The sequence below is a fragment of the Panthera uncia genome, chromosome A2 (assembly GCF_023721935.1).
Source record: "Panthera uncia isolate 11264 chromosome A2, Puncia_PCG_1.0, whole genome shotgun sequence".
NCBI lineage: Eukaryota > Metazoa > Chordata > Mammalia > Carnivora > Felidae > Panthera > Panthera uncia.
The window spans coordinates 116,211,991-116,238,163 of NC_064816.1; the positions used below are offsets into that span (position 1 = coordinate 116,211,991).

The 26,173-nt window shown below is 42.7% G+C and overlaps 1 protein-coding gene and 1 pseudogene across 1 annotated transcript in view; both read left to right on the forward strand.

Moving 5' to 3' along the window:
* CHN2 (chimerin 2) overlaps positions 1 to 26,173 on the forward strand; it is a 302,150-nt gene that overhangs the window by 159,309 nt on the left and 116,668 nt on the right. The window contains exon 3 of the mRNA XM_049642938.1: positions 7,092 to 7,147. Coding sequence (XP_049498895.1) covers positions 7,092 to 7,147 — 56 coding nt within the window. The remainder of the gene's footprint in view (positions 1 to 7,091; positions 7,148 to 26,173) is intronic.
* On the forward strand, positions 11,208 to 11,412 carry LOC125931194 (uncharacterized; annotated as a pseudogene).

Below are 26,173 nucleotides of genomic sequence, written 5' to 3' on the forward strand. Positions count from 1 at the left end.
CTCCGTTGGTTAAGTGTCTGGGTCTTGATCTCTGTTCAGATCTTGATCTCAGGGTCATGAGTTCAAGCCCCGCATTGGACTCCATGCTGGGCCTGGAGTCTACTTAAAAAAAAATTCAAATATGCTAAACCTGTAGCATTTTCCTGATCTGAAAGTCCAAAAAATTCCAGAGCATGAAATTTGCTTGGTTTTAAATAACCTGTTGTTAAATCCATTTTGAACCTGAGGAACCACCGAGGCCTTTTCTGTGAAATGTTCACAAACAGCCCTTTGAAAGATAATTTTAGGTATTGATGTCAAGCTCATTAGCATAGCATTTATGGAATGCACATTTTCCCATCACGCACGCTTTTTTTTTTTTTAACTCTAGTGACTTTTGGTACTTTTAAGTTGCTCCTCTATTTACTGAAGGCAGTACATTTTTGCCATGTTATAAGACGTGGTTCTAAAAACGTGATTTTTAATTGGTGTAGAAGTATATAGGTATGTCTTATCTTTTATTGATGATTATGGGACATTAATTTTGACTTATTTGGTATCAGATTCTTATCATGAGGCATTAGTCCCCATTATGACATTATGCCTAAAAGAAAATTAGCTTACCTGATAATAACACACTTTAAAAAGTGATTTCTAAGTTTCTTTTTTAAATGTTTATTTATTTTTGAGAAGGAGAGAGACAGCGCGCAAGCGGGGGAGGGGCAGAGGGAGAGGGAGACACAGACTCCGGAGCAGGCTCCAGGCTCTGAGCTGTCAGCCCAGAGCCCAATGCGGGGCTCGAACTCACAAACCACGAGATCATGACCTGAGCCGAAGTCAGATGCTCAACCGACTGAGCCACCCAGGTGCCCCGATTTCTAAGTTTTAATGCTAATTGCGATGCTCTTGGATGGAGGTAACAGAATATTCCACTCCATCACATTCAATGACTTAAGCAAAAGGTCCAGGGACTTATTCCAGCAGCTCAAACGACATATGCATTTGTGTATCTCTTCGTTTCTTGGCTCTGCTTTTCAGGTTGGGCATCACTATTAGGAGGCTCTCCCTTTGTGATCCCAGATAGCTACCAACAGCATCAGGACTACCTCCCTTATTCAAGAGCAGCAGGCAGACAGTTTACTTTCCGGATACCTTTAGCAAAGACTTAGGACCGAGTCTCAGCCCTGACCGACCTGCGTTACCCATTCTCAACTCCATCATTACGGTCAAAGAGTTGAATATGCTGCTGACCTGAACCAGTCAGGGACCAACCCTCTGTAATCCACATAACTGGAAAATTTGGAGGACTGTTAGAATGGAGAAGATGGAAATGGATGTGGGGAAGGCAACCACAAATGTCTGGTTTAGAAATTTAGAGGAATAGGAACCTTAGAAATCAGCTCCCTCCATATTTTTATTTAAAGTAGATTGTGCATTCATTCATATATCACTCATTCAGCCAATACATATTAAGTCTTTGCATTAAGCCAAACACTGTGCTTCGAGTTGTGAGGCCAGCGGAATCGATCAGCCTGGGTCTTGAGTCAGAACCGTGATGTCACATGATTTTCCTTAACTACCTGAATTCTCCGCTCCCCTCCCTTTCTCGGAACCTAATGCTACCACTTAACTGGGCTTGTCTTGGGACAAGAATAATCTTGTCCCAAAGTATCATGTATCTGCAGCTAGTCCTTGATATTCACGATCAGACCCCAAAACAAAGCATTAACGAAGTCATCAAGAAAGCGTTGATTTCCATTTTCGTAAAAAAAAAAAAAAAAAAAAAAAAAAAAAAGCTATCTTTAAGTGCACTTAAAAAAATAACAATGAAGCCATGTTCTAAACTTTAAGCCGGAGCCACATGAACTGTATGCCCTAAGCAGACAAGTTCACAAGTCCATCTCCCTGAGTATACTCTGAGAGACTTTCTTTTCTAAGAGGCCAAGTGCCAATTAGACAGCAGATTCTGGTGCTGACAGCTCTCCCAGGAGACCCTCCTGGGCGGTAGGTCGAGCAGTCACAGCTTGTGCCTGTTTTCCTAAAGAGGAGTTGAGAACCTCAAAACCCTGACCCCCTGACCCCCTGCATCGAAATTGCCTGGGGAGAATATTTAGAATAACAGATCCTCAGCCCTAACCCCCAGATTTCTGAATCAGAAGAGTTGGTGGGGGAAATCTGCAATTTATCATACCCTGTCGTTTTTTTCTTTTTCACACTTACACCTGAGACCCTTTCATCATGAGGCTACATAGCCTCATCCCCGGGGTCTCTCACTGTGCCATTAGACAAGAAAAGAGCTCGGTCCACATTAAGTCTGGACATTCTGCCAGTGAGGCAGGTTGGAGGTGAGGTTAAGCCAAGACGACCTCTAAAACACCTGCTGTTTTCTCACTCGCACCCATGAGTTTTTCCCATGAAGAATGGGAAGGACATGGGCGGTGAGCAGGGTGGCCCTGGCTCAATGTCACAAGCAAATGGCTGACTTGGCCTCCTGGGTCTTCATGCCCTCTCAATAAAGAAGAAGCTGGTAAGAGGCCATTCCTGCAGGGTCTGTAAGGAGCCAATGGGTGTGGACAGGGCTTCAGTGTCACCCAGGCCACAGGCCTTCCCGTGGCATCCCCAACAAGTGGGGTGATTACTGTTAGAGAATGAACCCACTTTTCTTATTGAAGAAAAAGTAAAACATTCTTTCAGTGAGTCCTGGATTTCTCGATGTGCTTCACGTTGCTTGGGAAGCAAGGACTCCTCTTCTCCACCTCCATGGACCCCAGTGGCCATGCCCCCTGCCGAACAGCTGGCTCCAGTGCAAAGAATTCTCTGAGGTCCTGTAGAGTGCCGAGGGCCGGGGAGTGCCTAGAACATATTTGGAACATTGCTATAGCAGCAAGTTCCATCGTATCACCTCCTAGCCCACAGAACCACCCAAGAAGTGACATACGTTATCGTGTTTTGCTTGTGAAATGTGTTTGTTGAACAACAACAAAAAAGATCCAAGAAGTGACACTTTCAGACGATGTGACATGTTCCAGTTTGTACTAAATATGCCTCAGAGGTTTTTTTTCTTCTTCACGGATGGTTGTTTGGTTGTAGCTAACCTTGAAAACGAGTGCCTGAAACCCCTGCTCGAAGCTAAGATAGGATTTAGGGCCCATTTTTTTTATAGGGCTACCATTGCTGTTGGTCGTCATCTCATTATCTTTATAGAGACACATTATCCAGATGGGAAACAGGCTTCTGTGCCTATTTGCCAACTTTTGTTGCTTGGAACAGCACCAAACAGATCGGTTCCTGAGACCTGCTCACTGAGAAACAGCGATCGGTCAGTGATGTGTGCTGCCCGGGGACCAGGAAAAAGACCCGGTGTTCCTGGATTGAGGGTTTTGCAGGGACTCCCTCAAAGTCGCCCCTGGCTCAGACTGCTCCTGGTTTTGAGATTGGTGAACGATCGCATTGCTCTTTACTAAACCTCAAAGGGTCCTTAGAGGGCACAGCGACCGACTTTACCCTGTCTGGAATGTTCCTTCACCTGTGTCCTCTGTGAGTGTTAATGGCGTCTCAATCTCTCATGGTTTCAAGGTCCTTCCCTCCATTCAGTGTATCATTAAGCGCTGTCAGTTCTCCTCTGCAATCCATTTACCTTCCTGTCTGACTTCCCACCAGAGGGTTGTCTTAATGCACATTTTCACGATCTCCTTTACGTGGGACTAAAATACTGTTCTCTCTGGATTCCCTGCCTCCAAGGCAACCTCCTCTGATCCTCCTTTCAGTGAGGCAAAGGGCAGTGGCCCCACTCATCGCTGGGTATTAGAGTCTCCAAAGAGCTTTTATAAAAGAAAAACAGGGGCGCCTGGGTGGCTCAGTCGGTTAAGCGTCCGACTTCAGCTCAGGTCACGATCTCGCGGTCCGCGAGTTCGAGCCCCGCGTAGGGCTCTGGGCTGATGGCTCAGAGCCTGGAGCCTGCTTCCGATTCTGTGTTTCCCTGTCTCTCTGCCCCTCCCCCGTTCATGCTGTGTCTCTCTCTGTCTCAAAAATAAATAAACGTTAAAAAAAAGTTTTTTTAAATAAAAAAAAAAAAGAAAAAAAAGAAAAGCAAACTGGGGGGGCTTTTCCCCAGAATGTCAGTGAGCATTGCCAGTGCTCAGGCCCTCTCCACCTCCTGCTTTAGGGAACTACTGGCGAGGCTGAAAAATCCCAAACCTTGGGATCTGGAAATCGGGCTTTAAATCTCAATGTCGTCATATTCTCTGTGTGACCTGGGGCTTCTTCAAAGCTTGGCATCTCCACTACTTTCTCAGTAAGGGTACTAGTTACCTTGGAAGTTTGTTGGGAAGATTAAATGGGAAGATGTAGATAAGGTGTCTGGCACATAGTAGGTGTCCCTAATTTGGCAACTTGTATCTTCTGGATAGTCTTATCCTTATTATGCTGAAACAGACCAGATCATGTCCTCTCCCTGCTCAAAAAATGTAGCCGTCACCCCGCTTTCAGACAGAAGAACATCCATGCTCCTTAGCGTGACCTTTAAGATTTAGCTTTATGAGGGGGCGCCTGGGTGGCTCAGTTAAGCGTCCAACTTCGGCTCAGGTCATGATCTCGCGGTACGTGAGTTCGAACCCCACGTCGGGCTCTGTGCTGACAGCTTGGAGCCTGGAGCCTGCTTCGGATTCTGTGTCTCCTCCTCTCTCTACCCCTCCGCTGCTCACACCCTGTCTCTCTCTCTCTCTCAAAAATAAATAAACATTTAAAAAAAAATTTTTTTTTAAAGATGGAGTTTAAATCTTTAAAACTCAAGAGAAGGGAGAGAGGGTGCCATTTGGGTACCTTGGGAAAGAGCAAGCCAGGTGGAAAGTATAGCAAGTGCAAAGGCCCTGAGGCATAGAAAAACAAGCAGGGCTCTGGACTCAAAAGGATAGCCCGATGCCCCAGGGCAAATATTTAACTGTCCTGTGCTTGTTCCCTCATCTTAAAAATAAGAATGATAATAATGCAGCATTCTTTTTTCTGATTTCTCCTGAAGATTCAATAAAATATTGTCCCTGGCACATGATAGGCACTCGATATGCTGGTTCCCTTCCCTTCTCCCTTTCTCTCCATTTATCATAAAAGCCTCCATATAATGGTGACTGTGGTATATGGCCTATAGCAGATGTTCAAATATTTGCTGATATGAATTACAAAGGCACACTTAGCAACAAATGCTCCTGTCTTACAACATGTATACTTCCTTTGTCACCTCCAAACGAGGCATTAAAAATGGTGGGCAGCCAGCCGTACTGCCACGTATAACTGTTGGCTTCAAGAGGCATTGGCAATGAGAAGAGAGGAGGGGTTAGGCTTCTCTGGATGGAGCTTCTGCAATTCCCCTTGGGTCTATCACTCCGTGATTTTAGGAACTGGCCCTTTTGGGTCCCGTTACACTCATTAATAGCAGCACTGTTGGAAACCGGGTAGTAGGTATTGGGGGTGATTCAAGAGGTATAAAGGATTCCACGCAGCCTCTCCCATGATTTAAGGAGAGCATGGGCATTACTGGGATGGTCAGTGGAACGTCCACAATTATTTGTGTATCTTTGGCCAATTCTTCCTCGTGTTTTCTCTTTGACGGGAGGCCTTCTCTGTCTCTATCTGCCATACATGGGTACAGTTGTCCTTAAGTGACACAGGCATTGTCATTAGCCTGGGCAACTCAGCTTGGCAACGTGGCACGTTAAAACGTCTATACAAGGGTTAGATAGTTCCTTCTTTGTGCAAAAGCTGGGCAGTCTACACTTAATTAGGTAAGAAAATAACCACGTTGAGCGGCAGGCATTGAGAAGCCATAATTACAGAATACATCCCATCATCTCCATCGCTGTTTCCACATGACCATCTGCATCTCAGTTAAAATTTCTTTTTTTATTTTTAGACCTAAGAATAGATCAGAAATTTTTGCTTATCTTACTACATTTTCTAGAAATAGTTTACGTGACTGAATTGTAACTTTTCATACATTTATATGGTCTAAAATTAATTCTTCCTTTTGCAAGATTCTCAGCTTGGCTTTCAAAGAGGTAGAGCTCACAGGTACCTGCAGAGGGTAGTTTCTGTCTTTTTTTCTTTTGTCTTTTTTTTTAATGTTTGTTTATTTTAGAGAGAGAGAGAGAGAGCAAGAGAGAGCGCACAAGTCGGGGAAGGGCAGAGAGAGAGAGAGAATATCCCAAACAGTCTCTGAGCTGTCGGTGCAGAGGACGATGCAGGACTTGATCTAATGAGCCACGACATCATGACCCGAGTCGAAATCAAGGGTCTAATACTTAACTAACTGAGCCGCCCAGGCACCTGGGATAGTTTCCTTCCAAGAAAAATAACCGGACTAGCTGAACAGCAGAAAATCACTCATTGTAATCAGAAAAATCATGGATAATAGGCTGACAAATTTTATTTTTATATACAAACCTGCTTTCCTCCACACCCAAGCCTGAAAGGCTGTCTTTGAAGCAAGATATAAGAGGGTTACTATTTCTTAAGATATTGAGGGACCCAAGAAAGAGAAATGACAATGGGTGGGAATTAGTCATGTAGATGAGAATCCCTGGTGATGGGTGGGCCAAGAATGGCGCTCATGAAAAGAGAAAGGACTTGGGGTTTTACCCACTCACAGAATCAGTGGTGTCTTTGTACATATCTGTGACATTTCAGAGAATAACACTCCTCTGCTAATGCCAGTCCTTCCCCGATGTGTCAGGAGACATCATGGAAAATCAGGAATCCTATTATGTGATCTTACTGCTTAGATACTCAAAAGTAGAATTCCATTCTTAAAATAGAAGAATTTTACTCCTACCTTCCAAGAAAGCCATAAAATGAACAATGCCAGTAACAATTATGAAACTAAATTGGCCTTGTAAAAGAATAAAAAAATCAATTTTGCCAGTTTACATCCATGGTAACTCATTTCCATATAAATGATCTGACTTTATTCAGTCTAAAAATGTGCCTGTATCCTTTTTGTTTTATTTTTTGTTTGAAATATTTGCAGTTCTTGAGATATACTTAGGTGGAACTATTTGAAGACATTTTGGTATGTGTTGTAGTTTTCTAATTGTAATTATCTTTTTTTTTTTTTTTGGCAGTATATCAGTTACAGCAAGAGGCCCCTCGTCCCAAGAGGATCATTTGTCCTGGGGAGGTCAGTACTTAGCTATTTCCAACACACCTTGTTAAATATGATGAATTGTCAGCACTATGTTGACATAGGAGGGCTTTCCGGTTTCCTGGGAGTTGATTTACATTACTGTTTGCTAAAGCGTCACCAAATTTAACACCTAAGTAATCTATATTTTGAAATCGGGTGTTCTTTGAAAAATATTCACAAACTAATTTGAAATCAGAGGTCTTGTGTTTTTAACCATTGCAGAGGCAAATTAAGCCTCCATTTTTAAAACCCCCAAGACGTGTGTTTTGGTGTTTTCCTTGCTGTTTGGATTCTTTTATCATTTTTTTTTTTTATTATGGAATGCTTCCAACAGAGAAAACACAGAGAATAATAAATATCTAGGTCCCCTCAACACTCATATTTAACAAACCTTTATGCTCTGTCACATTTACTTGACGTTAAAAAAAAGTCCCTACAAGAAAAGTGACTGTTTTTATTCTTGGAGATAAGCTTAAAAATGTATCAACTCATAAAAATGCTCACAGCCCAGAGAACTATCGCCAGGCCTCCTTCACTTCTCTTATCGTCTGGGATGCCAGCAAGATTGAAAGGCAGGGCGAAGGTTCTATTTCCTAGTTTTATGCTGGCACCAGTTTCTGTAATAGTCAAACTAATACCCTTCACCCAAAAGTCCGTGGGTCTTTGCTTATTTTTGATAGTATGACTTAGATTAAATATACAGTAGCAGATGTCACTTAAAGTGTCCCATCTGCCTTATCGGGAGGAAAAGGCTCCCATTCCAACACCCTTGAGATTCATCCTTGAACATCAGTGCTTTCTGGCTACAAGACTGACGGGATCTGGTTTTGAACCTGTCTCAAAGACTTCGGTCCATAGATATCCACACCCAGAGCTGACTTATCACTAGTTAATAAATGTTTCTACATGAAATTTTACTTCTGTTGGATACTGAAATTCATCAACCGATTGTGTCCTGTCACCGACCCTGATGACTTTTGTCCTTTTGTTGTTCAACAATAAAGGAGAATAAGATAAGGAATAAGAAAGGAATAGGGTAAGTACAAAATGTTTAATGAGATGCTTGGAATAGAGTGTCTGGGGAGACAAGTAAGACACAAACTATTACAAATTCCTCCGATCCTACTTTGCATTTAGTATTTCTCCAGCAGAAAAATCATAGCCCGTGCAGGGAGCTAGAGGGATTCAGACGTCTCCATGAAAAGAATGCTTTGTAAAATTAGAACACAACTAAGGACTTTTCCTAGGGGTATCGAGAAGAAGTCTCTAGGCAAAGTTGCGTACCAGAACTTAAAATCTAAAGAGATTGTAAATGCTCATTTGTTCATTTATTCAGCAGATATATATGGAAAGCCCAGTGTGTTCTGACTTTGATCTAGGTGTTGGGACAGCAAAGAACTTGGCTATTGATACTTGGCATGTCATATCAGAAGAGAACAAAATCATGATGTGTGTAATTAAAGATCTACTATTTTGCCTCTGCATATGTACGCACGTGTGTGGGTGCATGTGTGGGTGCACGTGTGAGAGGGAGCGCACTTCTTTGCTTCTCAAAATCTTTGGAGCCGTGTCATTTGTCCTCTAAGCCAGGTGCAACGTTAGCAGTAGAGATGGGTAGATTCAGATTAGCTTCACAGCTCTTCCTAGGATTCAGCTGAAACTCTTCAGACGTCCAGCGGGGTCTGAAGGATCCACAAATCTCTTTAATGTTGCACTTGCGTCAGGAGGCAATGCCACAGACCTCTTGGCAAAGCAGAGCTGTGTGCCACAAGCCATCACCGTGTGCTGTCACTCAAGAACATAGCGCATGCGTGGCTTTTTTTTTTTTTTTTTTTTTTTTTTTTGTCCTCTCGTCTGTCTTTTGAACCAACTTTTCACCTCCCGACCTTTGTCAGCTTAATTCATTAATAACTTACCCGGTTGATGCTGGACTCATAGCTTGCTTGCCTCTGGAAATTCCACATCCCATTTCTACCACGAAACCTCGCCTGAAATGGATATTCATCAGCTCCGTTTCCTCGGCAGGCAGCATGGGGCCCGTGCAGCCAGCCAGGTGTCCAGCGGTAAAGGGTCGCGTGTTGCTGGAGGAGCAGGTGCTGCTTGGAGGGACAGTGCCAACTGGAGCGGCTTCAGCTCCCTTGGTCCTCCAGTGCAACAGGAGCTGCAGATCGTTCCTGCCCACGTTGCTTGGCGTCCTGGGACGTGGCCTCCTTCAGGTGAAGGCACGGCCTCTTCTTGGATGCTGTGAAACCGCTGCCTCTGCTACAGGCAGCGTGTGAGCAAATGTCTCTTTGGCCCGTGCCGCACCTGCATGCTCAGGGGACGTGCCTAATGAAGTCAGAAAGCCTTCAGTTAGAGTATGCGGCCAGAGAGACTGACGCTTTATTAGCACATTTACCTAACGCCGTAAGGGCTATTTCTTTTGAACCGTGAGTTACGATTTTTTTGTCTTTGCCACCTCACCCCTTAGCCAGCCATTAAGAGGCCATGTTTTCCTTCTATATACAGTGCAGCCGCCCTCCTTCTTAGTCTTCAGCCTGTCTGCTCCCAGCCACCATGTCCCCGGCAAGCCTGCGCCGCTGTGTTACTCCAGCGTACCCCATTTCTTTTGTCTCTCTGGTGGCTCGTATCTTCCTAGGCCAGGGGCTCCTCTCAGGTTAGGCTCGTCCCGCTGAATACGATGAGGACTCGTGTGAAAGCACCGGCGGGGTCTGTAGTCACGCAGATACGGAACACTGTTGCTCAAGGGTAAAGACACAGGCCAGCGTGACTTGGACGCTTGCTGGCCGTCAACAGATACCAGCCCCCTAACAGACTTTGCTGGGGACCTAGATGAGTCGAGGGGACCACCGGATTCAGCAGGCAAAATCCAGGGAGCCTTGGGAATGCAGGCAGAGGAGCCCAGCTACCGAGTCAGCTGGCCTTGCTTTGGATTCGTGCTGTGCCACTTTCTGACCACTTAATTAGAGCCACGCACTTACTTCCTCAGGGAGATGAAGGTCTACTCTACTCGAAGGGCCAATATCTACTTGGCAGGGTGCTATAAACGGGATATATGTGGTAAGTGTCTAGAATAGGGCTTGGCACATAATAAGTACTCAGTGTTCCCGATTCAAGGCAGATTCAGAAACCTGTGAAGAAGAGGTTTGGACGCGGTCATTAGGGACAGAGTCGGAGCGATGACCGTGTTCTCTGCATGGGAGAGTCCAAAAGACAGGGATCAAGAACAAAGCAAGATGCCTGGATCAGGAATTCAAAACCACCAGGAGAAAAGATACTGAGGATGAGGAACAGAGGGTGTAAGCAGCGAGGGAAATGACGGTTCCCTGCTTTCTCGAGATTCATCGCTGTGAATTCGTATTTATCGAGTAGCCACCGCACTTGGCCCTCTACTAACATTGCCTGAGTGTTCCTTGCCAGGAGATTCAAAACATCTTCTTGTATGCAAAATTCTCTCGCCCTTTCCCTCCTTTATCTATCGGTCATTTTGAAAGCAGTTCATTGATTACCAAATAGGTGCCTGGGTGGTCAGGAAGGAACTGTGAATGTTGACTCCCAAATGTGTACCTCTAACTAAGACTTCTCCCTGGGCCCCAAACACCTTGTTCCATCTGTCTGCTTGACCTCCTCAAGGAGATGTCCCACCGGCCACCTGTAGTCTAACATTCAAAAGAGAACTGACCCCTCTCCCCCGCCAAGACCTAGACTCCTCTCTTCCCACCCTCATCTCTCTCTCTCTCTCTCTCTCTCTCTCTCTCTCTCTCTCTCTCTCTCCATTCACCAAACAGGAGCCCAGATCATAATTATTAAATATAAATCAAACAGCTTCAGTGGCTTCCTGTCGCTCTTAAAATGAAAGCATGACTCCTTGCTATGCCTGTGGGCCATGGTGGGGCTCCTGTACGGGTCACCTCCCGGCCTACACCATTCTCCTCGGAGCGCACTGCCCTGCCTCCCGGCTAGCCTCTGCTCCCCTCCATCAAGCCAACCACAACATTGCAACTACAGGATCTTCAGATCCGCCCTTTGCCTGGAATTTTCCAGTGTTCTCTGCATGTCCAGGTTTCAGATCAGAGTTCAGCTAATAACAGAAACCTTCCCCGAACCCCATGAAAATTAGCACCTCTCCATCGCAGTGTTCTCTCCTGAGCTTCGTGAAGGTGGCTCTAGGTGTTGCTTCGGCAACTGCTTATTGCCATTGGTGATTGTTCTTCTCCTCCTTTGGGGGAGTAAGAGGGAGAGGACACAGGCTGAGTGGTTTAAAAAAAAAAAAAAAAAGGGACCGCCCCAACCATCAGATCTCCTTGGTCGTATCACCCTGTTTATTTTGTTTGTAGCCCTTGATACGCTATCTAATATGCTTTCTCTTGTCCTTGTCTGCTTGTCACTTCTACGTCTCCCTCCAGGAAAATACATGCTCCAGAGAGTTCATTGGTCTTAATTGCGTGGACTTCCCTAGCATTGAAGCCAGCGCCAAGCTGCAGTGGGCAATCAGTAAATATATGGTAAAATGGTGGGGAAAAAATGGAGACCACTAACGTACGGAATTTAGAATTCTCAAACTATTACTAATAGCATATCAGATTTACCCAATGCTGTTATTAGGGTAGTGACTTGGGCTTTTGGCAGATGTTAAGGTTCTTAAACACAGACTAATATTTTTTTTTCCTGGAATATTCTAAATTTCTTTTGGCCTTTCCAAAAGGCCAAAACGTCAAGATTTACTTGCATGACTAGTTTAAAGTCAAGCTCTGCTAGAATTACCTAAAGAATATACAATAAGTAGAAATCCTTTTGTGACTAAGTGATTCGGTGTCATTTGTCTTTTTGAAATTGCTGGTGTGAGTATGGAATCATAAAAAGCAATTTCCAAAAAGGGAAATAAAACTGCGTACTATTACTTCAAATTGTTCTCCCTTCCATGCAGCTTTACTTTCTCTCTCTCTTGCCGTAGAATAATATATTTTGGAAAGTTTCTTGGGTTTTTTTTTTTTTTTTTAATGCAAAAGTGAGTTGTAGAACTGAGGTTTCTAGCATTCATGACCAGAACCAGCTTTTTTCCTTGATCGGCCAAGTATAGATGATAATGACCAAGCTCAAATTGCGATAACACCTGATTTTACCTGCTAGTGAATTGTATTCACTTTGTAAATATCACTTTAAATGCCCCGTTTTCTCTAGTTTGGGGTGTCCCTAAATATCTGCCCATTTTACTTGCTTGTACCTTTATTTGTCAAAATTGTTCTTTTCAGTCTACAAAAGCATTTCACTTTCTCATTATGCTTTTAAAATTTTGATTCACCATACCTGGGCTTTACAGTCTTATAGTCTTGTAGCTTGAGGCATTTATCTTGTCTTAGTCGTATCTGGAAGATCTTAACAAGCCATATTGATTGACCATGTCATTCTCAACTAAGTCCATTTAGAATCTGATTTAAAGTAAACTCAGGAGGTTTTCTACTATTCTACAATCCTCCCCCTTTTCTTATTTTACTCATTGAAAATAAATGTTTTTAAACATATGTGTATTTGGGGGAACATTAAAACTCTACTGACTCAAGACATTTAGACAAGGTACGTCTCTAACATAATGAGATTGATTCTACAAGCCACAAACAAAAATCAATCCCATTACCTTTTAATTGGCTTAATGTGTAGTGATCAGAAAGCTGTTTCTTCCCTGGTAAGAAATATTTCTGTTCTTCTCATCCTAGACTTTCTCCATTGGTCTCCTTTTTTTCCCCTTCATATTGACGCAACCTAGAATAAAGGGCATTTCTCATCCTTATTTCCCCTAAGCTTTTAGTTCACTCTGTAATGCAGTCAGGCTCTTTTCTTGATATGTTTCCATCTTGAGTTTGACTTGCTTTGGTTATAGACCGACCTACTGCAGTAAAGGAGCAAAGCTTTTCAATAAAACCAATGTTAGGGACACCTGGGTGATGCAGTTGGTTGAGCGTCTGACTTCAGCTCAGGTCGCAGTTGATGATTTCAAGTTGATGATCTTGCAGTTGATGATTTCAAGCCCCGCGTCGGGCTCTGTGCTGAGGGCTCAGAGCCTGGAGCCTCCTTCAGATTCTGTGTCTCCCTCTCTGTCCGCCCTGCCCCTGCTCATGCTCTGTCTCAAAAATAAATAAAATATTAAAAAAAAATGTTAGAAAAAATTTTAGATAGGTGAGTTTTATTTTTTCTAAATACACAACCAAAAATTTGGGGCTTTTTTTTTTTTTTTCAAGTTCTTATTGACAAGCACTGCCATCTACCAAAATACATAACCCTCCAAAAAAGAAGTCACTCTCTTTAGACTACTTTGAACTGCTTCTAATGTAATGCAGACCCTGCATGTTTGGACCTATAAATATTTAGTCATTTGCAAGGTGATATCACGAACAGAGGATAAGGGACTCCTGCTACAGAATGCAGAGGCTCAGGGGCTCCGAGCCAAGAGGACAGGTGGGCTGGACTGGAGAGAGCCATCAAAGAACAGTATCTGTGCCGAAGCATAAATTGAGGCAGAGGCAGAAGGTCTCTTCTTAAAGCCAAACAAGGAAGGTAAAGGGGAGATTAAACAGTGATTGATAATAAAGTAGCATTTCTTGAGAAGCTCCCTTGATCTCTCCGGGTGATTTTTATTTCTGAGAGTCAAACTTGAACTTGTGGATTCCTTGATGCAATTACTTGAGACGACCTTGTGTAATTAGTTGTTTTAGGAAAACAGAACAGCCGATAGCGTCATGGGGTACAACACATGCTCTGTTACCCTTACCTAATCCGTGACAGCCGTAAGAACCCAAGATACGTCACTCGTTGATGAGAGGTGGGGGGGGGGGGGGGGGGCCAGACTGCAGCAGAGTGGTTATGCCAAAGTGCTGGATTTTGTAGGGCCAACCTTACACACCCGAACAGGAAGTAGATGTCTCGCCTCCTCAGTAGCTGGTGCCCAGTGTGCCTGCTTTGTGACTCAGAGGTCAGGTCCCACAAGAGTTCAGTTGTGGCCAGAGTTATCCGAGAAGGAGAGCGGGTACAAAGCACTGAGTGCCCCAGTAAGGTTTTACAGACAAGCTTTGCATTTACTCACCTGGTTAAACATTAACTGAGAAATAATGCTGAGAAAAGTGAAGCCACACTTCGCCCTGGGCAAGCCTAATCTCCTCAGGGAGTGTGGCCCGGCTGGCCAAGCAGTGAGACGTTTGAAAACAGGTCTGTAACCTTGACTCTCCTTGCCGTCAGAAAAATGTGGGTGGTATGGTTTCAGACCATCCCTATGTTAAAAGGTCCGCCCTCAATGATGTTGCCCATTTATTTACTTCTTGTCCGTCTTTTCATTGCAAGCGATAGAAGGAACACACTCGGAGTGCCTGCTGTGCCCGGAGCACTGGGTTCGAGTTTTACCCATGTTATGCCTCACAGCAGTCCCGTGGGGATTGTTACCCTCTCTCACTTTACAAGAGGAAATGAGACAAACAGCGCAGGAGGGACAGAGTCTGAATCAAACCCAGACCAAACCTAGGACTGGGCTTCTAAGCTGGTGATTCGCCACTGTGGTCCCAGGACCAGTGGCTCCAGCATCCCCTGGGAACTTTCAGAAGTGCGGATTCCCTGGCCCACCCCAGACTGGCTGAATCACAAACTTGAAGATAGGGCCAAGCAATCTGTGTTTTAACGAACGCTGATGTCGTCTTGACACACGCTCGAGTGTGAGTGTTCTCCTTCCCTCTGATTTCTTTGTCCTCCTCCCTTCCCTGCACTCTAAGATAGAAGCCTCAGGATGCCTGTCCCCTCATGATGCTTCCTGTTTGGCTTGCACTGTGCTAGACTCCTCATGAACTTCGAAGTAGATGCCAAGTCACCCCGTAGCCTTCTGTTTTTCATCCGGATGTACTTCCTCCTGGATGTTATTTCCCACCCTTTAAAAATATTTTGCTTTTGCCTTTCTTTGCTATGTCTAGCTTTTCTGTACCTGGAATGTTGCAGAGGCCAAATATGAATTCTTGTATGAGTATGGTCAAGTACTTAATTTAGCCTGCTTTCCTATTCCCACCCCACTGCCCGGTTTGTTATACTTCTTACTATTAGGTTTGTATTACAGGCAAAAATATTTAGAAGCACTGGGTGACTCAGTTGGCTAAGCATCCGGCTTCAGCTCAGGTCATGATCTCACGGTTCGTGGGTTCAAGCCCCACATTGGGTTCTATGCTGACAGCTCAGAGCCTGGAGCTTGCTTTGGATTCTGTGTCTCCCTCTTTCTCTGCTCCTCCCCTGCTCATGCTCTGTCTCTCTCTGTCTCTCAAAAACTAAACGTTAAAAAATTTTAAAAATATTTAAGTCCCATTCTAAGATGCTTCATATTCATGTGTGTTCATATTCGGTACGTACTATTATGAGTTCCAGCTCTTTTTTAGATGTTTTCCTTATCTTGAGGAATATGCACACATCTTTGATAATGTGCTCTTTCTTTTAATGGCCATTTGCGTTAATAAAAATACCAAATCCATTATCATTATGTCAGGAATACTTTGAATTATATTATTCTGTTTCTGTATCCCAAGACAGTAGTCTCTCCATTCAGTGGATTATCTGTGTGCCTAATGAGCATTTCTCAATTCAGGTTTGTAGATGACTAATTTGCTAATGAAAGTCAGTCCAGCACTGGTACTCTCCTGGCTCCACCTCCTTGCCTCAATCTACCACTCCCCTCATCGTCTCCAGGCTGACGCTGAGCCATTGGTAATCAATCACCTTTGGCTGTGTTCTTTAACAAATCATAGTCTCACTTGACATTAGCTCTAAATACACAGCATCCCCCTGTCTTGTTGGACAGAATAGCAAGCTTTACTTTAGCGGTGGTATCTCTTCCCTCCTCCTTATTTACATAGTGTCATCTCCCCGTTCACTGTGGAAGGAAATTGAAGAGCCTTGGTGGAGCTGAACAGAGGCATATTGGTTGCCATCCAGCACCTTGTGTCCTTCTAGGTAATGACACATCGATTGTTCGATGAATCGTTCTCGTATCTCCCTGAGTATTTCGACCAAGTCTGTAATTACACTTTTCTGGTCTGGCCCTTTGCTCTTGCTGTAGCCCTCAGGGTTCCATGACTTCTCAAAGACCATGCTTAACGATGCTTCAGCAATACCTTTCAATTCAGGGACGCAGATCAGACCCCTTAGTGTTTTAGTCTTCTGAGTTGTTTAACTGAATAATTGAACCATTTTCTGCCTTAGCTCTTTTTGATTTTAAGTTGGCATCAGTCTCTCATAGATTAAAAATTAATGATTGTCTCTTCCCAGTACAGAAGAGTTGGAAGGGCACAAATACAAAGAGATGATCTGACCCACCATTAAACAAAAAGGCCTTTGAGCCACTGGCAAGCTCAGAGTTTTGAGCTAACTGTAAGTTGTTCTGACACCGAGTTTGAAGAATGGAGTTTAAAGAATGTTAATTTGTTAGTGTAGCATTGGTATTAGCAAACAATAGCCTGTCGACTGTTTTGGTAAATAAAGTTTTAATAGAACACAGCAATGCTCATTCCTTTCCATATTGTCTATGGCAACTTTCATGCTTCCATGACTAGTCGAGTACTTGAAACTGAGACTAGATGGTCCTCAACGCCTAAAGTACTTACCATCTAGCCTTGCCAGGAAACATTTGTCAACCCTTGGTCTTACACCAAAAGTAACTTGAAGAGTGAGTTAATAGATACAAAGCCCTTAACAGTGTCTGGCATTCATATATGGGAAGAATTGGTCTTTAATTTCTACCATCTCCCGAGCACTGTACAGATGTTAGCAAAAAAGAGGGAATTTGAGTCCTGTTATTTGGGATGAATTTGATCCTGAGCCATTTTAAGAAACGTTTTGGCCTTCATATTTAACACGTGTAAATTGATAGACAAGGCCAAGGCAGAGACAATAAGCAGGTACTCTTTTACCAGCTTTCTCATGGCCACTTTTTTCCCCGTCAAGAAATGGGAGCCTGTTAGAAAAGAGGGCACGCTCCATAAGCAGGAAATTAAAGAGGTGTGTGGATTCTGTTGATCTCAGAATACTACCCGAACATGTCAACTAAATTCACTTTCTTTAATTCCAAGAATAACGCTGGTATTACCCTCCTATGAAAAGTTTATGTGTTATTGATTCTGATTAGTGACTTACGTGTTGACGCATTTGGGGTAAAGAGTGCTATGTCTGCAACTTACTATGAAATTCAGCCCCTAAAAATGTTGAATTAGTGGGCGGAGAGAGGGAAGAATGGATAGTTATGTCATAAAGCAAGTATAGCAAATATTATAAAATCTAGGTGGTGTGTATATGAGTGTTTGCTGTAAAAGGCTTTCAGTTTCTCTGTATGTATGAACATGTTCATAATAAAAGGTCAAGAAGAAAAAACAAAGATGGTCTGTACGAGAAGAGCAGGGACAAGATGTGCTTCGGCTCAGGGAACAAAAACAATCTCTTGGGTGCACAGCCCTGAACAGCAGGAGAGCGTCTCATGTCAGAGCTGCTGGGGGACCATAAAGCTAGCTCAGGAATTTTTAACGTGGACTAATTTGTCAGGAAAAGGATTCAAAAGCAAGGACGATTATTAATAAGGCACTTTCACTCTTATTTATTACCATGTTGGGAATTATTTTAGGGGGATCGCCTGTTTCAGAAATGCTAAATTAGGTAATTTTTTAAAATAATAGGGAACAGGCTTCTGGATTTTATGGCATCATCACCGTATAGACAAATGAATACTAGAGCTGAAATCAGGGACTGGGTTTCAACCCTAAATCTGCTGTTGGCCCGGGGTAGGACTGTGACCAAGCTAATTTACCACTCCGAAGGGCAGCTTTCTTATCTATAAGAAGGAGCCAAAGATAGATATTCCACCTCCCTGTAGGAAGAACAAATGTTAAAAGCATTCTGAAGGCCACAGTGATCTCGCCAGACAATGAGTTCTCAATTGGGGTCATATTGACTCCGAGGGGAAGGGGGGAACATCAGTTCTTAAGGGGACACAGTCTTTTTCAATGTGTAAAGCACAGATGCACATATAGAGCATAAACAGATATACAGTCTATCTGTAGTATTAAAATTTCATTTGGGAGAGATGATTAGGAAGAAAAAAAGCATGTAAAATGGCTCCAAAGAAAGATTATAATGCAGAAAAGATTGAGGACCTTTCACTAGACAATCTTTCATTTCTATCACCTCCCAAGTTCTGGCTGCCTTTCTTTTTCTTTAGGTAGATTAATTTTATTCATCGGTTGGAACACATGCATTTGAATACTTACACTGAATACTTATATTTAAATACTCTTACGTTTCTAGAAGGAGGGAGAAAAAAAGGAGAAGAAAGAGAATGATGGGTGTTCTTTGCCCTTTCCAAAGTATGTACAGGACCACTTAACCCAAATGCTATTCAGCTTTGAAGGAAAGAATTTACTAACAAGAATGAAGAATTAAATGGGTATACTCACCCAATCTTTTTCCCCCTAGAAATTTAATAGCAGCATTGAGTTTTCCCTTGATTCGATTCAGTTCTATTGGGTACTTCAAGCTTTTTTGAACCTAAGAGCTATTGGGAGAATTTAAAAAGAGTTCCAAGGAGAATAATGAAGATGAATTAAGGATTGGAAATAGGATCTGTTAGAAAAAGTTAGAAGAACAAGAATTATTTAGCGGAAGAACAAGCAATCAGGTGACATGGAGATGGCTTTTAGGAAACCTTATCCTATAGAGAATAGTCTCAGGTTCTCATCTGCACCAAAGGCCAATGGAGGGGAAGATGTATTTTGATGCAAGAAGAATATGAGATTAGATATTAACATAAAATTTCTATCTATGCTTAAGTCCCGAATTTTGTTTCTCTTTTATGGGATTTTTAAAAATATGATGCCTGTCTGTAGGAAGTATCAGGAGGATGGACAGATGGACCCATCATGTTTGATTCTCCTGTGCTGGTGGGAGGCCAGCCATTCTGGCCAATATGGCTGACCTCCGTGGGGTTTGGCTTGATGGGAGGAAAGAGCCATTTTATGTGGAGCTGTGGCTTCAGGATGCCAAAGGATGAATAGCAAGCCCTAGCCAACAGTGCCAGGGCAGAGTCAGAGCAGTATACCTAATTGGGTTGTCCACACAAGGAGGGATCAAGGTGGGTGTTGGGGGCCAACACAGGAAGCCAAGAAATGAGTGCCAGGGAAGATGTAGCAAGGAAGACTGGGTCAAAATGAGCTGCTGGGAAGATGCTCGGGGCCAGTTGGAAAGGTGAGTGCTACCCATGGCTAGACTTTTGGGTGTTCTTGGAAGCCTACAGTGAGAGTAGGATCAAAATCCACATAGACTGGGTAAAAATCCATGTAGAAGTCTTAAGAAGATATTGCAAGCTTCCGGGAAGGTATTCATTCTCTCCATGTTTTGGAACTGCTGCCCAAAGTTGTGCTTCCCAGTCCTGGAATGTGTCAGAACCCCCTGTGGAGCTTGGTAAACCTTACAGCTACCCTGGTTCCTGCCTTGGAGATTGGGATTTAATGGGAATATCACTTAGGATTCCGTTATGAGCAATAGAAATCAACTTTGGCTAAATTTTGGGAAAAGAAAGAAAAGATGGGAGATGGAGGGTAGTTGGAAGGATATGAATCAATTACCTTAGTGGGGAAAAAAAAGCTGAACCAAGGGCTTTAGAAAGGGTATGTAAAGCAGGACATCTCCAGGGATCCGGGAAGCAGGACTGATGCAATTGTAGGCAATAGAGTGTGATGCTTTAGGGCCCAAGCTCCAGGATAATACAGTCTGCTTTTACACTCTGCTTCTCTGTGCCTCAATTCACCCTTTGGAAATGGGTGTAATAGATCTTACCTACTGGGTAGTCATGAGGATTGAATGGGTTAAATATATGTAAAGACAGTGCTTAGGACAATGCCTGGCACATTGCAAGTTCTTAATAACTATTAGCAATTATTACTATTTATAGTACAAGATACACTGTTGGGTACCAGGACAACAGAGAAAGACAGATGCCTTTCCCTCAAAAAGCTTACTTCTAGAGGTCATAAAGCCAACAATCCCAATTCCACTAAAATTATGGCCCTAAATCAGGCCTTTAGTTCAGAGGGAGGAGAAGAAATAATACCTAAGCTGGTTTGAGGCAGTCAGGAAAGATTTTCCTGAGATGGCAGCATTTACCTCTTACTTACTTATATTTTTTAAGTATTTATTTATTTTTGAGACAATGCGAGAGACAGAGTGCAAGCAGCGGAGGGGCAGACAGAGGGAGACACAGAATCTGAAGCAGGTTCCAGACTCTGAGCTGTCGGCACAGAGCCCGACGCGGGGCTCGAACTCACAAACCGTGAGATCACGACCCGAGCCAAAGTCAGACGCTTAACCGACTGAGCCACTCAGGCACCCCTATTTATGTATGTGTTTTTATTGAACTATAGTTAATATACTATGTTACATTAGTTGCAAGTGTCCAACGTAGTGATTCAACAAGTTGATCCACTATGCTGTGTTCACCACAAATGTAGCTACCCTCTGTCACCATACCACACTGTTAAAATACCACTGATGATTCCCTCTGCTATACCTTTTATCTCTGTGATTTATTCATTTCATAACTAGAAGCCTGTATCTCCTACCCCCCCACACACCCATTTTGCCCATGCCTCCACCCTCCTGCTCTGGCGACGACCGGTTTATTCTCTGTATTTATGGGTCTGTTTCTGCCTTCTGTTTGTTTGTTAATTCATTTGTTTTGTTTTTTAGATTCTACATGTAAGTGAAATCATATTGTGTCTTTCTCTGACTTATTTCACTTAGCAAAATACCCTCCAGGTCCATCCATATTGTCACGAATGGCAAGATCCCATTCTTTCTTATGACTGAGTAATATTCCATTGTGTATATATAATATATATAACAAAAAAATAATAAGCATTGGTAAGGGTGTGGAGAAAAAGGAATTCTTGTCCACTGTTGGTGGGAATGCAAGCTGGTGCAGCCACTGTGGAAAACAGTACGGAGGTTCCTCAAAAAATTAAAACTAGAATTGCCATGTGACCCGGTAATTCCACTATTGGGTATTTCCCCAAAGAATACAAAACACTAATTCAAGAAGATACATGCACCCCTATGTTTATTGCAGCATTATTTACAATAGCCAAAATGGAAGCAAGCCAAGTGTCCATCAATAGATGAATGGGTAAAGAAGAGGCAGTAGCTATACACAATGGAATATTACTCAGCCATAAAGAATGAAACCCTACCATTTGCAACAACATGGGTGGACCTGGAGGGTATCATGCTAAGTGAAATAAGCAGAGAAAGACACATACCGTATGATTTCACTCATATGTGGAACTTAAACAAAACAAGCGAAAAATCCAGACTCTATAGGGAACCGATAGCTATCAGAGGCAGGTGGATGGTGACACGGGTGAATTAGGTGAAGAGGATCAAGGGTACACTCATTGTGATGAGAGCACTGAGTAGTGCATAGAATTATTGAATCACTATATTGTACACCTGACACTAATATAACACTGCGTGTTAATTATACTTTAAATAAATTAATTAACAAATAGAAAATTTACCTCTTCTTTTTAAGTCATTGAGATTTTGCCAGGTTAAGGCATAGATGGGTTGGAGAGCAAGTATTAGAATTCCACGTGGAGGAAATCTCCGGTCCAAAGAATGACCAGGATGTATGACTAACCCGGATGTGTTTCAGAAACTGTAGGTATCTCTGTGGTAGGGACATAAAGAATTGGGGAATAAGGATGTTCAGGGCAAGAGTATGTGTGATGGTAGGGACATAGTCTGGATACACAAGCAAGACCGTCCTAGGAAAATCCTGTATGCCATTCATTTATTCATTGAACAAGTATTTATTGAGCACCTACTCTGTGCCAGCTCTGTTCTAGGCTCTGGGGATAACAGTAATAAGCAAAACACAAAAGTTTCTGGCCTTGTGTAGTTGCCATTTGAAAGGGAAAGATTGGCCAAACACACACACACACACACACACACACACACACACACACACACACAAGTAAGATACATAGTATCTCAGATGATGACAAATGGCATGGAAAAAATAAGCCAGAAAGGAGACATCGGGTATGCCAAGGTAAAGAGGTACCACTTCTAAGTAGGGTGGTCTGGGAAGGATGTGCTGAGCGGTATAGGTTTGACTACTAGGCATCAGGGAGCCAATGAAAAATTTTAAGCAGAGAACTTGATGAGATTTGCATTTTCTGACTTCAGATAGATTGGAAGGTGATACAAGTATAGACAGGAAAACCTATAAAAATATTAGTTGAGTGCTTTGGGTAAATAGACACTACAGTGGACATGGAAAGAAAGAGACGGCTTCAAGAGTAATTAAGGAATCACATACAATGGACAGGATTTAGAGGCAGAGTCCAAGTGGGATCGGGAGAGAGGAAGGAATCTGGGGTGACAATTTCTGGCTTGGACGCTAGGCGGATGATACTCTGGTGGTACCATTCAGAGGGATGAAGGGTAAAGGAGGTTGGCCATCAGCTGTGATAGAAGGTCTTCTGATAACAGCTCACACAGGTCTCCGGAATGGGCACTTTTAAGAGTTTAACGATTTGGGGGTCAACCTATCTATTCATGATAGCAGAATCAATGTTCTTCATGAGTGCATCCCCTCTGTTGTCCCCTGGACAGTTTCCCTTGCTCTTGGTGTAAAAAAAAGAATATGGAATTTGGCATCAATCAGATATTGGTTTGGATCTCCTCCCCATGCTTGTGTGTGATCTTCAAGTAATGTAACCATATGGGCCTTCCTCTCCTCATCTGCAAAAAGGGAATATTAATTGCTGTGTAACTTGCCTTTTGGGAAAAGAGCAGCACACATACTGAAGGTGCCTTTTAAGTATTGGAGCCTCCTCTGCTCCTCCTGAGCCCTGCCCTTATCTGGATTCTAAGTCATTGTCACTAGATCTGAACGTAGAGAAAACCAGAACCAGGAACAAAGGGCTGATGTGCGAGGTGGGGTGTTTGAATGTGTGTGTGTCTGGGTGTAGTTGCCCTTTCGTTATTTTTCAAATCCAAATATAACTAATTTGGGCAATTCACTTTCTTCTTTCATTTATTTATTTTTAACTTTTTTAATGTTTATTTATTTTTGAGAAAGACAGAGACAGAATCCGAGTGGGTTAGGGGCAGAGAGAGAGGGAGACACAGAATCCAAAGCAGGCTCCAGGCTCCAAGCCGTCAGCACAGAGCCCGACGTGGGGCTCGAACTCACGAGCTATGAGATCATGACCTGAACCAGAGTCGGACGCACAACCGACTGAGCCACCCAGGAGCCCCACACCTTCTCCTTTTATGAAGATGATTTTGTATGGTTGCTTCTGTAATGAAACCTAGGAAATCAGGACATCACTCAGGCACTGGACAGCCACTCAGGCAATGCTTAGGCTCCCCTGGGGCGGGAAGGTTCCTCTGTGACTTGGGGAGCCAGGTGTGGTGGAAATTTTGTTTCCAACCCAGTAATCAGAGCAGAGTTTCAAAACAACATGCTGTGAGGCATGAAATCCCATAGCAGTAAGGGATTTAAACATTAGTTCATATGTATGCATATCATGGATGGTTACTCCCAGTAATAACTTAAATTTTTCCTTTAGTGTTTTTCTTTTTTTTGTATTTCAGATTGTTTACAATTTTTTCAAGCGAGGCAAGGGGATTTCCTTGTTAAAGTTTTGATATGTTAGTCTGTTCAGTGTGGTAGTTATCTGAGCTATTTCCCTGAGTAGTTGAAAGTATGTCTGCCTTTTCTTAAAAGCTACTTTTATAAATTATTATTATTCTCATAAATATTTCCTTTTATTTTCCTTTTACTCTGTATTTAAAGTATTTATTGCTTGTTAGTATTTTGGTCCAAAATTTTTTTTTTGAAAAACCTTTCTTGGGCATGCACAAGAGGACAAAATTCTTTTTTTGTCTAAAAGAGGGTTTCTCAGGGGCGCCTGGGTGGCTCGGTTGGTTAAGCATCCGACTTCAGCTCGGGTCATGATCTCACGGTCCGTGAGTTCGAGCCCCGCGTCGAACTTTGGATTCTGTGTCTCCCTCTCTCTCTGCCCCTCCCCTTCTCATGCTGTGTCTCTCTGTGTCTCAAAAATAAATAAAAACATTAAAAAATTTAAAAAATAATAAAAGAGGGTTTCTCAGCCTTGGCACCATAATATTTGGGGTGGGATAAATTCTTTGTTGTAGAGGGTCTGTCCTATGTGTTGCAGGATTTTACCAACATCCCTGGACTCTGCCCCGCTATATTCAGTAGCACCTCCCCTCATGACAGTCAAAATTATCTCCAGACATCAGCAAATATCTGCCGGGAAAAAACACACCCCCCACCCTCCCAATTGAGACCCACTGGTCTAAGAAAATTCTTTTACTTCTTCTTTGTTCTAATATTATCACTGATTTTTAAATCACAACTCCGGGGAAAATCTGAAGGAAAAAAAAAAAAAAGGCGGAAAACAAATCGAATGAGTGGGAGCGGCTTTGGTCCTGAGCACCTCTAATCTGATACACAGTGTCTGTCTGTAAATTAGCAGAATATTTACACCAAGGTTACTAAAGTGCCTGATTTGTGTCTAACTTCTAGAACTTTGCAAAGCGGTTTGGTAACCTTTTAAGGAGGTTTATTACGGAAAGACTCACCAGTAGGTGTTTTTATAATATATTATAATCAAGACAGGAAAGAATTTACCCCATCGGTGTCCCCATCTGAATTTTGAAAGCTTTAAAGTAATGCCGTAAGGAAAAATAAGGCCTTAGGGGTATGTGGGTGGCTCAGTTGGTTAAGTGTCTGATTCTTGATTCCGACGCAGGTCATGGTTTCACATTTTGTGAGATCGAGCCCCGCCTCAGACTCTGCACTGACAGCTTGGAGCCTACTTGGGATTCTCTCTCCCTCTCTTTCTGCCCCTCCCCTGCTTGCTCTCCCTGTCTTTCTCTCTCTGTCTCTGCCTCTGTCTCTCTCTCTCTCTCGGTCTCTCTCTCTCTCAAAATAAATAAATAAACTTAAAAAAAAAAGAGGAAAAATAAAGCCTTAGATTCTAGATGAAAAGAAACAGGAGATTTTAAAGTTTCCTCAATTTTCATTCTATACTATGCACTTTGACTACAAGAAGATAAATTTCAGGACTTGCATTTTCTTTCTCTCCTTTTCAATAAAGAACTTTGATTTTTAATTAGAAGGGAATTATCTATATATTTTTTTTCTGGATAAAATTCCCTAATATCACCAATACAAATCCCTCTGTCAAAGTCTTTTCTCCTGAACTCGATCTGTATCTCAGAAAATTCAGCAGTCTAACTGCCTGTGTAGGAGGCTGCTAAATTGGGTTTTAAAATTATTTCTATTAAGTAAAAACTTAACATATACCAGCTGCTGAGGGATTATAAAAGCTTTGTTTTTTCAATAATTGGAAACCTTGTTTACAGAGGACTCACGATATTCTTTAAATGTCTTTGTGTTGAATATAAAAGAACTTGTGTTTATCTAGGGCAATGATAATCTGACTATAAAGCAAACTCATTTAAGGATTAGGCTTCCTGTCTCTCACTATGCAGCTGTCACCCTCCTGTTCTCTCAAGCTTTGCAAAATGCTGAGAATTACTCCTTCAAATTAGAGGAGTAAATTGGAAACTAAACCAGGTAGCTTGGAATCCATAAAATTTTAAATCACAGGGAAATAGTCGAGAGACTCAAAATATCACGACACTATCCCCCCAAATTCTCATTTGTTACCTCGTTGACAGAATTCAGTTCATTCCAAAGAGATTTTAGAGTGTTCAGTCCTGGCAAAGAAAAGTTAAGGACAATTCAGATAATCTCATATTTAACCCAAGTGTAGAACTGGGTGATAGCCAACAAAGGCATCGGCATTGGTTCATGTGTGGAGAATGGCTTCTTCTTCACGCTGGAGAAGCTGGGAATCGCAGTAGTTAAAGGTGTCTGTGCTGGGTGCGAAGGCACTGACCTCAGTCGAGTTGTTT